The sequence below is a fragment of the Mytilus californianus genome, unplaced genomic scaffold, assembly GCF_021869535.1.
Source record: "Mytilus californianus isolate M0D057914Y unplaced genomic scaffold, xbMytCali1.0.p SCAF_15, whole genome shotgun sequence".
In the NCBI taxonomy this organism is placed as follows: domain Eukaryota; kingdom Metazoa; phylum Mollusca; class Bivalvia; order Mytilida; family Mytilidae; genus Mytilus; species Mytilus californianus.
The window spans coordinates 15,252,559-15,264,357 of record NW_026262637.1 but is presented as its reverse complement, the minus strand read 5'-3'; the positions used below and the strand labels follow the sequence as shown (position 1 = coordinate 15,264,357).

The window sequence follows — 11,799 nt, the reverse complement described above, 5'->3', positions numbered from 1 at the left end:
TGTACTGTTGTGTCCGAGTCTGTCAACGAACGAGGCGACGAATGTATTAAGTGTATAGAAGTGATCATTCTCGTGGCTCGTATATTTTGGAAATGTGGCATTTGCGGCTAGAGAAATTAAAATCTAAACAATCAAAAACAATATCATATACTGTACAAGAAGAAAAGATCTTGTGCAATAATCATACTAACTTTACAAGAGAGAAAATAAAAGAAACACTTGAGATGTGGTTTAAACTGAATTAGAAAATTGATATTTATCCCCTCATAAATATAAATACGCAATGATTTAACAATTTAACAACATAAAATAAGAATCTTTATTAATAAGTCTACTAAGCAATGTTATGCAGAGTCTACAGTATTATAATTTGTATATGTGGTCAGTACATTTAACCTTGCAACAGGCTTCTTGCGTGTGTTGCTGCAAGCGTTCTGTGCGCTTAGATCGTGGAACTTTAACTATATGTATACACTTCACTCTGCCAAACAACTACACTTGCAGGAGAGTCGTACCCCTTAGACGTAGAAACTGGAAACAATTGTATGCTCAAATCATGTTCCACAGAGTGGCAGTCAATTTTTCCCACCCTTCATCTCGATCATCCAACCTTTCACAACGTATTCATAATTAATTTCGTCCAAAATATGCATGAGATATATATATCAGTTAGAGTTTTACGAATATATGTTATCTGCATACCTGTTCTAAAAACTATTATGTAACAAAAATATTACGTTCATTGAGATTTGACCCTTAACAACTGAGAAATACACCTTCCATAAAAAGGAAACAGTAGATTATTGCCAATAGATTAAATGTTATTCATTATTTTCATTAGTTTGATTTATACACGTTTTACATTTTACAAAGGTTTCCTTTACTGAAACGATTGACTCTGAACTCCGATATGTCATACTTTGGAGATCTATCACAAATCAGATCACAGATTACATCACTTATTGCAGGGGATAAACCAAAACCTTTCCCTGGAAAAAAAAAACAAATTATATATGAAATTCTAATTAAATTGACTAATTAACATATACATAAAAGAATAACAAAGGATATGGGGTATCCATTCATGACACAAAATCAGTACATACACGGCAAAAAACACACAAAAGGCAAAGGAACAGCGCTTTATTGCTGATCTTCATCTCAAAGTCACAGTGAGGCCTTAAACACAAAGCAAAAAAACTTTCAGCTCACTGCAAGTTTAAGATGGCCCCTAGTACGTTAAACGATAGCAAGGAAATCAGTTATCTTAAACATGGTTTTGACAACACGCAAATTCAGGAGGGGGGAGACTGGAAAGTACTTGACATACTATTACTCTTAGAAAACCCAGGCACATCCGGTACATGCGGTTCAAATATCGACATTCTGTTATCTTAGTTTTCATGTTCAATCTAGCCCGACCATATCAGGCTTTCTTTTCTGTTACTTCTTTTGTGGGCCTGCTGGTGAAATATCGTCCCTTAGAGTACTACCCGTCAAGAATTTCGTAAATTATAAATTATACATTATATGTGTTAATTCCAGTTCATAAACTATGCCATTGTGCTACAACTAAGGATGTTGCCCCCTTGGGAAAGTTGATTTAGACGGTTTGGGTATTTTGTATAAAACTTTTGGTTCTCTTTTTTTTTTTCTTTTTTTTTTTTGCCTACTCGCTGTAGGTTATTCCAGACACATGGATATCGATATCACATGTTTTCTTTTAGCAGGCATGTGAATTTTACTAGATTTATTTTTGATACACGGATCGTGTAATTTATTCTTTGAGTGCAAGAGGTCAAAGGTTCGATTTCCGGCTAGGTCAAACTAAAAACTTGGAAATTGGCATTTGCTGATTTTCCGCCAAGCAATCAGCATTGATGGTTTGAGAGCAGAGATTGATTGTCTGTGAGGTGCACATTAAAGTTGTGTCGGTCTGGTACAAAGCAGAGTATTATTGAAGGTCGTACGGAGATCTATCGTTGTTAATTTCTGTGTAATCTCTTGTGGAGAGTTGTCTCATCGGCAATCATACCACCTCTTCTTATTTTTATATATACTGATACTTTGTATGTAGTATTAGCTGTAAAACGTAAAGCAGCAACCCTCTAATTAATTAATCGGATGGAAAAACCCAGATACAATGCTTTTTACGTTCATTTAATCTTATTCTATCACTACGGTATATACAATTGGATATATGTTCCTAGTTGCTATTCAAAATAAATTATTTTTTGCTATCTCGTACGTATTGGTGTCCGTGTTACAAAAGCCATTGTTATACAACATATTTTGCAATCGTTTACTGCAGATTTTGAGTCTATGTTGCGGTACCAATGACCGGTATTGCGATAAGTATAGATCAGAAATGCGGTGAAAAAGAATTCACGAATGTGAAAAATTTTAAATGTTCACCTGCATATCATATTTAACAAAATAAAAATAGATTTCTTAATTTCAGTCTGAAAACAATTACTTACAGACAAAAGCATTTGCCTTTGAAATTGATGGGTTCTTAACATTTAATAGTTTTTCTTATCTGCTGCTGCCGTCAATCTAACAATTATTGGTAAGCGTAACACAAAGATAAGGACCGTACAAATTCCCTCATCAAAGTTTACGTGATTCTAATATTTACAAATTGAAGTACCTGACATCCCGACACCTAAAATTATGTTACTACACTTCGGATGGTGCCCAATGATGAATTTGCTGTCTTGTGAATGCTGTAATTATATGAAAGAATGAGAAATGACAAACGGGCGTAATTCAATGGCATATACATTAATCAGGTTCTATGTGAATATTTTTATAGAAAAGAAGATATATAGTTTATTAATTCATAACTAAAAATTCCAAAATGCACACTTAATGTCATAAAGAGGCATTTAATATGGAACACCAGCTATCTCAAAGTCACGAAAGTCACACTTCAACTAAATCGGAACTAAATCTCACATAAATAAAATGATATGAATATAAAATTGAGAATGGAAAAGGGGATATATTTTCATAAGTTTGTTGCTGTCTATCATATTTGGTCTTTGTTTATTTTATTTTTTTTGTCATTAGACTTTTTTTTTTCTCTTTTATATTGTTTTACATTTTGTCATGTCACGAGACTAGTATTATAGCTTGCTATACGGTATGGATTTTGCTCATTGTCGAAGGCTGTACGTTGACATATAGTTGTTAGCTTTCACTTCATTTTTGGTCTATGGTGGGTAGTTGCCTCATTGGCAGTCATACCACATCTCCTTATTTTTATATACAAAATTATCTTACACATATATTGTTTATCAACGTCACATCTTTCAATATATTTTCGATTATTATCTAATTTACCCAAAATTGTGTGTGTTAGGGTACGGGTTAATTTTATAGCGTAATCTTCTGCCCGAAATGACGACATGTCAATAGATAGATCCAAATCACCAGGGATATTATATTTCAATAATCAAATTACATGTACGTTTCATAAAAATTCGTAAAGATGTGCTGACAATAATTGCGACGCATTCCAAAATGATATTTTATATCGCAATGAACTGTTACATTCATGACTGCACGTGTTTCCTATGACAACGTCACAACAAAGCGTAGGAAAAAACCGAACGGTTTGATATAACTCATAGCTTTATGGTTGTAACATATGCATGTGATTATAAGGGTTGAATGCTTCTGTTTTGTAATTTTACAGGGTTGTAAAAGCGTTGGCTCTTCCGCGCTTCATACACAATATGCTTCGGTCAACGCTTTTACACCCAATAAAATTACAAATAGAAGTATTCAGTTCTTGAATAAATACCTACCGAGTATATACAGTTTTCCATGAACAATGGAAGCTCTTCCAAATGGTTGAACTTTGCCTTTGCATGTGCTTCAATTTTGAACTTCAGGTCTTTATCTTCTAAAGAACTGAATTTATTTGGATCCACGTTTTTTTCACCAACATGAACGATCTACAAAAATAGTCGTGCAGAACTTAAAATTAATAATTTTGAAATAATGAACAATACAGACAATTTTCCATTGAAATCGTTCCATATTAAACTTGACACAACGTACACACCCTTCAGTGTCTTTCACAGAAGACCATATTTGTAGCACTTTTGGATGACTCTCGTATTTGTGTTGTGTCGTTGATTGGCCCTCCGTCGACATATATCTTCACCTCCTTTTATTTATATATGCATCCCACATTCAATTTGCTCTTTGAGTAGTTAGAAATAACAGTATTGTACAGTTAAAATGTAAGTGTGGTTGGTCTTAAGTACTGTGCAATATTAGAAGTAATTCCAGTTTTTTCCTTTTTATGTAAGGTTTTTATATTGACAGGATGAACAGGTTAGGTGTGTACCCAAATGTGATCCATAATTCTATCATTTTTAATAATGATATTTAAACTGAGGTTGTCAAAATGACAGCAAACCGGATTTTTATTTCATTCATCCTTGTCATTTTTTGAAGCAATCAATGGCTGTGACTCATGAACAACAAACCTAGGAATCCTTTAAAATTACCTCAATTTTGTCGTGAGAAACAACGCAATCAAGTTTGCAAAATATTAGATCAGGCATTCTAGTTTATTCCTATGAAATCGACTTGAGGTGACAATTCAAAACAATTCATGATCAAAACTAGTACTAGTAACCCTGAACGCCAAAAGCGAAAATCGCCAACTTCGAACCTAATCTCTATTTTGTCATCAATAACAACCAATTAAAATTTGAAAACATTGACTGAACGGTTCTCAAGTTATTTCATGGAAACAGCTGGTCATCAGTTTTATTGAATTGCCCGGACAGGTCAATTATCTACGAACTATTGTTATACCTTCATGCATGGGCCATGTTCTGTTGTGAAGTTAGACCACAAAACAGTGTCATCTCTGTCGCTCCATTCCATTACACTTGGGAAATCTTTCCCTAAAGTAACTTCAGACTGTTTTATTTTCCAGTATCCTAACATGACATGCCGGGTCTGGAGTAAAAGATGAAATTACATATAGTAATTCTTCTTAACTGAAACCTTTTCTTAACTTGAGTAGAAATTACTGCTCTACCAAAACATTTGATCGTTTGATGTTTCATTTGAAATAGATGATTTATATCAATAGTTCGTGTATGCATGCTGCTTGAATTTTCTCTTGAATACAAAATAGTGTGTTTCTAATCTATCGTGTGGATTAAAGGACGTGGTGTGTTCTTAAATATACAATTATGAAAATTGACCCGGGGAAGATTGTCTTGCTAAGTTATTTTAAGATAATCATTTGAAAAGCTTTTTCATTTAAATCTTTATAAAACTAACATGTGTGCTATAAGTGGAATATGTTTACAAAATTTTGACTTTGTGAAAACGTCTTGAATTCCATACTCTTAAATTCAATATCAATGTGTTTGTAAGTTTCAGATTGGTGTCCCTGCTTTCAAATTGATAATTACTTGATTATATTTATTATACTTCACGTTAAAATGCCAGATTTTGATTGGCTAATACGAGGGAGACAATTTACTCTATCCCATGCCTGAGCGGGAGACAATTATTTGAATGTCACCCTCTCGTGCAGACCAATCAGAAATCGATAATTTAAAGGTCCATAAATTGAATTTACATCAAACAATTAAAGATAGTGCTCAAGTTTTACGTTTTGGTACAGAACTTTTTTATAGACTGTCAAAATATAAAAAAAAACATCTTGCTTCACTTCTGTTGATATTTTCCAATGTCTGTAACGTTGTAATGTACGTGACGTCATAGTAAAATACTTTAAATTTAAAATTCAACAGTAAAATACAAAAATTAAAGGACATTCAGTATAATAAATTAGATAACACTTAGCTGAGATGGTGACAGAGCAGATTGGTACCCCTCGAAAAAACATTGTCAACCTTGGCTTCGCCTCAGTTGACAATGTTTTCTCGGGGTAACAATCTGCTCTATCACCCTCTCAGCTATGTGTTATTTATAAAATGTTCCTCTACGAGCGATTGACTTTATTCTGGCACCTACATATGATAGTAAAATTACTTCATCAGAGTAGTTATGAACTTTATTGAACAATGTTTTGATGGCAAAACAATATTGTTCATTTTGATTTAAATATACTCAAAATAACTTCAAACTTTACAGTAAAATGTATATTAGATCAAAAATAATATCAATACTTTTGTATTTGTATAGTAACTTATTATTAATACTCACTTCGAGATAAACTTCAAGACCTAGATCTTTCAGTATACAGTTTGACCAGGGACCAGTGGCTATCACAATTTTCTTGGATGTGAATTGGTTATTCTGTGTGGAAATTGTAGTAATATCCCCCGTTGTAATATGACTAACTGTTCCGGTATATACTATTCCTCCAGAATCAACGAACATCTCCTTAAGTATTAAAAAATTCATCGAATAATCAACTCATATCAATATGGAAGTAGTATGGACAATATATAACAGTAACATTTCCAGGTTGTCACCAACACATAACAACCGTATGAAAATCAATAAACTATCTCATTAAATAGGATGCAACACATGGAGCAGGAACACATAAGTAAATCTGGGGTTTGTGTAACTCAATGCACTTTTTTGGAAAGTGTTTTATGGACTGTAGACAATTGTCTTTTCGTCTTTTCCCTATTGGTTATGGGGATGTCTGATATAGGTTCATGTCAGTTTTAATTTGAATGGGATTTTTTTATAATTAGAAATATATAGAACTATATTCTGCGCTGAAATGTGTAATGAACTTTTCGGCATAGAGAACGTGTAATATAAAATGTTTTCCAATATTTGTCAATGATATTGTACATTCATTTTGTTCACATGCTGTAGGATTAATTTCTCAAACTTACCAAGAGATATTTGAGAATTTCATCAGCTAGCAGTCTTAAAGCAGTGTCATATATATAGAACTATATCCTGCACTGAAATGTGTAATAAACTTTTCGGCATAGAGAACGTGTAATATAAAATGTTTTCCAATATTTGTCAATGATATTGTACATTCATTTGTTCACATGCTGTAGAATTAATTTCTCAAACTTACCAAGAGATATTTGAGAATTTCATCAGCTAGCAGTCTTAAAGCAGTGTCATCAAGCAAACCAACATAATAATCGGGAAGATTTATCTGTGGAAATTGTTGTCTCAGTTCTGAGTTGCTCTTAAACATCCTCTCATAATAATCTGGATATTTCTTTGCAGATTTCAATACATTTGTCATGTAATTCTCAATAGGTGAACCAATGTGAAGTCCTTTGTGTGGTCTTTATTGATTTCCAATGTTAAATGAATAAACAAAACTTGAATATCGTTTAGAAAAAGTGTCATTTTATATGATTTTCGCCATAATACATTTTCCTTTCGTTCAATTAAAAACGTGCCATTCTTTCTATTTGTTTGCGCGCTATCTATTCAGATTTGGATTTCATAGATACTAAGTCTTGTAAAAGTGGATATATACACTGGGAAAACAAATTTGATATCCCGATAAAGGAAAAATGACTAGGTTTAAACGATAAATTTTCGTCTTGCACATAAAACTTTCCAGACACACATATATCGGCATTACCTTCTGAATATGAATATTAAGATCAGCATTAAACTTCAATCAAGCAGTTCTTTCAATTCAGTTATAGATATTTTAGTAATATAGAATGTGAGTGTGTGTGTGATTGTTCATTTCTTCTACATATCACATACAAAAATACTAATACTGCAAACAATTATTATAATGATACTTGTTATTGTCTTTGAGTCTTATACGTTTTGAAATATATGTTGCTAATAACATAATAACGTATATATGATTACTATTGGTGCCCATACAAACACATTCAACCTGTCGATAAATGTTATTGTCTAAAGTTACAAAGATGTTGTTAAAGGAAAAACTGTAATACAGCTTTAATTATCTCATTACAGTCATTATAGTTTGGGTTTTTTTTCATTTCAGATGAAGGATTCGAACGAGTCACTATTTATAAATTATCATTTGGATTTCACGTGTTTGTGACGCTCACAAACTCAGACAGTAGTGTTAAAGCACTACATGAGAACATACTCGGATCGGTATTTTGTGTCATTACATGCTTCTTTTTGTTATTTGTTTTTGTCTGCTTTGCGTCGACTTGATGAGTAAAGCCTTTTTCAACTGATTTTTTATAGTTTGTTCTTATGAGTACTGTTACACAAATGTCCCAGGTAAGAAGTAGGGTTAGGCGCCTGCAAACATGTTTAAGTCGGGAGCCTATAAAATAGTGGTTGTCGTTTGTTTCTGTATATCATATTTGTTTTTATTTAATGGATTTGTACTTTACACAGACCGTTTGTTTTTCTCGTTTGAACTGTTTTACATTTATCATGTCGGGTGCCTTTTTGAGCTTAAACTAATACACCTCGCGATTTAAAAAGGATCAATAACTTTACATGGCACATATCTTAATTTGCTTGCTCTATAAATAATATCACCGTAAACTTAGGATGTGATGTTTGTCATAATATTTCGACAGGAACAGGCATATTGTCTAACCAAATAGTTGTATTGACTCTCTCTCTCTCTCTCTCTCTCTCTCTCTCTCTCTCTCTCTCTCTCTCTCTCTCCATTGTGTATCATTTTTATCAACATCTTGGCCTCGCCGTGACATAATAAAATCATATACATTACATAACAATGGTTTTCTTAGTATGTTGTTGAAGTCTATGCCAACTATTCAAGGAATCATTCTTCATCTGTTTGAATGTTTCCGTTTCTGGAAATCCAGTTATTTGTTCAACACCTCGACTGTGGCCCTTAGAACTACCATTTGAATGTGGTATAGGAAACTATGGTCAAACATTGCAAAATATAGATATATGATAGCATGAAACACAATGGTGTTGTATGCCTTTAAAATCACATTCATTTTTCAAAAGAATTACCAATAACAAGAAATATGCATGCATTTATATCTCTTTTTCATGTAGCCATTTCGAATAAGTGCATGTTATACTAGCTTTGAAATTATCTTTTAATAAGATGTCAACACTCTGTTTTGATTCGAACCCCTCTAGTGACTATCTTGTAGGTGAAACGCACGTCTGGCTAAATGATCATTGAACTACTAGGTCGATGTCACTGCCGGCGGATGTTTTCTATCCATGGGTTTCACCAAATAAAAGTCATGTTTGTGCCGACGAACATTATTAATGCAGTTATTTTTTTTTCTAATTTTCTAGTACTGTTAGAAAATGTTGAATGATTTGATTTCTTTTTATTTTCAATGATCTTCAACTTCGCATTCGATTTTACCTTCAAACAGTTTTAATTCCAGGGCCACTGATGACTTTTGAAAAGACGAAACGCGTATCTGGCGTACTTAAAGTATAAACCTATGGTCTCTAATGAGCTTTTACCTGGTCAATAAGAAGCGTTTTCCTTCCCGATTTAATCAATTTCAACGCAGTAAAAGATCCAATGATACCTCCACCAATAACCACAACATCATAACTATCCATATCACTCATTATCTTCAAAGTATCGACTGCTTAAATTTCCGTTTTCAATCATTAGATATCACATGACTTACGTGTTTGTCATTTATATTGCGAATATATTATTCCGTGCTAACATCAGTGTCTTTTTTGCATAAATTAATTGTTAAAACTTCAGTTAATTTACACTGCTGATTGTCAAGCACAGTTACTATGTATATGCATAAACCAAACAGGTGAAATTATATAATGCTGTCTTCAGCAATATTTTAAATGAATTTTATTTCATACTTTAAAACACGATATGATTCACAGTTCAATGGTAGTATTTCAGAAGATCATGCACATGACTTTTTTGTCAAGAGTTAGTTCAAAATACAAAAAGATTTAATGTACAAATGGTGTTGTTGATTATTATCTATAGTAAGTATAAGTATGTGGAAACTCTACAATACACATTTCTTTAATCATCTTTGATGAAGATATATGAAATATACATTTGTTTTGTGCTCATGCAGAGTAGGCATAATAAAAACAACAGAAAAAAACTGATTTTAGATAAAACATTTATAAACATGCCAACATTCAGGTTATTCCTCCTCCCATAATAGATTTGTGTATGATTTTTACTACCAGTAAGTTTTCGCAGAAAATTTCTATTTATAACTTCTAAATGAGGCTTTATTTCGTCAACTGAAGTACCGATGTTCAAATCTCCTATAAAATTAATTATTGAGAAAAATCAAGGCAACAACGGAAACTAAGGGAATTGAAAGAACTACAAAAGGACAGAGACCGGGTGCGTCGACAGGTAAGCGTCTCCTAATATGCATACATCACCCGCCACGCAAATCAACACTCTGTTAATATGTCACAATTGGGAATAGGATTACAGATCAGACGACTATACTGGTATCTAATTATCTCAAAACATGACGCTCATATACTTCGTATCGGTCAACCAATTCGGGATGGTGACCGTAAAACTTTTGTAGTTAGTGTCGGAAACAGACGTTCTTCCTCATAGCTCTAGTCTGAAGGACAAGTTTTTGTGTAAGTAGCGCACCCTTGTTACTGAAGTCCGTATAGGGGAACATTCACAAGAGTAATTATTAACTTAGATATGTCAACGTCATACGATGGGGCAATTGGTATGTTACTCCTGTAAAATGGGACGTTGACAATCAGTAAATAAGCACGTTTGTCATAGATTCTAGTTTGAAGTCGTCCATCTGTGTCAATATCAAAGAATAGATCAAGATATGAAACAAACAATATTTTCGGTACTGTTCTTATTATCAAGTTTACTGGGATACATGAGATGTAAGCACTTATTTAAATGTGGGTTCTTGAGTAACAGGAACTTTGCAATATGCTTTTTCTTTTGAGAAGGTTCTTATGAATCCTGCTTCATATAAGTTCAAAATCGAGTCGTCCAGTACTAATACACAATAAGTACCCATTGGAATATCAACTATATGTTGAAATATCAATCCATCAAACTCAACATGCATGTTGTCGATAAAAAAATCCAGTATGTTGATGATATCATCTTCGGTGTATTTGTTGTTGAAATCAGTTTGGTTAATATTAAGATTTTTCCATGACTTTACACAAGGAATTTGTATCTTCGTTTCCCAATTTTATACAAAAATCTCTGTTTAATGAGACGATGTACTCGATCTTTTATATGAGCATGGGGAACAGTAGTACTCGTGTAAAGTATTAAAATTATTTAAAAGTTTTGATATTACTGCAAATTTGTTAAGGATGTTTAGTAGATCTTCATGTTTTTTTTAAATTTACATCTGATTAACACCGCTGGTTGAATAAATTTCCTCACAATATTTCCGAATACCCTCGTTATGTTAGATAGAATGGTTGAAAGAACTTCAGAAAGACGTTTAGTCGAACATCTTGAAAACCCGGCTTTACATCATTCTATATTAAGATGTTTGTGAAGTTTAGATAGTCAATATAAAGACAGGAGATTTTCATTGTCCCTTTTTTTGTTAATACCTAACGAGAGAAGTAAGGATTTGTGATTTTCTATAATCTCCCCTTTCTTGAAAATGTAGAGAAATATGTACATGTGGATTCCCAGTTTTGTTGTTGATTCCAAGCTCGTTGGTTAGATATTCCAAATAATGATTTTTGCATATAATATATATTGTTTGAAGCTTTGTCCGATGGACAACAACATATGTGTCGTGGTGAGATGTAAATAGCATCCACAACATCGGGTTTCTTGAAAGGATTAGAAAGCCGTGTGCGCATTGTACGTCGTATATTTTATATGCGCGCCTGAGTGTATGACCGAAG

The 11,799-nt window shown here is 33.0% G+C and overlaps 1 protein-coding gene across 2 annotated transcripts; it reads right to left on the bottom strand.

Annotated features, from left to right (window-relative positions):
- Positions 1-305: 305 nt before the first annotated feature.
- Positions 306-9,568, bottom strand: LOC127725903 (peroxisomal sarcosine oxidase-like). 2 transcript variants are annotated; one of them, XM_052233219.1, is made up of 8 exons: positions 9,400-9,568; positions 8,672-8,829; positions 7,052-7,271; positions 6,208-6,387; positions 4,837-4,983; positions 3,813-3,962; positions 2,651-2,726; positions 306-989 (listed from the first exon to the last, which is right to left on the bottom strand). In XM_052233219.1, exons 1-8 carry the CDS (start codon positions 9,508-9,510, stop codon positions 859-861), a joined length of 1,173 nt encoding a protein of 390 aa, XP_052089179.1. In that variant the 5' UTR covers positions 9,511-9,568; the 3' UTR covers positions 306-858. The 2 variants fall into 2 exon arrangements, with proteins under 2 accessions (XP_052089179.1, XP_052089180.1); XM_052233220.1 differs by lacking the exons at positions 8,672-8,829; positions 9,400-9,568 and having other exon boundaries at positions 7,052-7,840.
- Positions 9,569-11,799: the final 2,231 nt, after the last annotated feature.

Excerpts from the sequence above, each read along its gene's own strand:
- LOC127725903 (XM_052233219.1), bottom strand. The coding sequence starts at position 9,510 with ATGAGTGATATGGATAGTTATGATGTTGTGGTTATTGGTGGAGGTATC. Across the intron at positions 8,830-9,399 it reads AAACGCTTCTTATTGACCAG|TTTCCTATACCACATTCAAA; the intron begins GTAAAAGCTCAT and ends GTTTGACCATAG. Across the intron at positions 6,388-7,051 it reads AAATTCTCAAATATCTCTTG|GAGATGTTCGTTGATTCTGG; the intron begins GTAAGTTTGAGA and ends TTAATACTTAAG.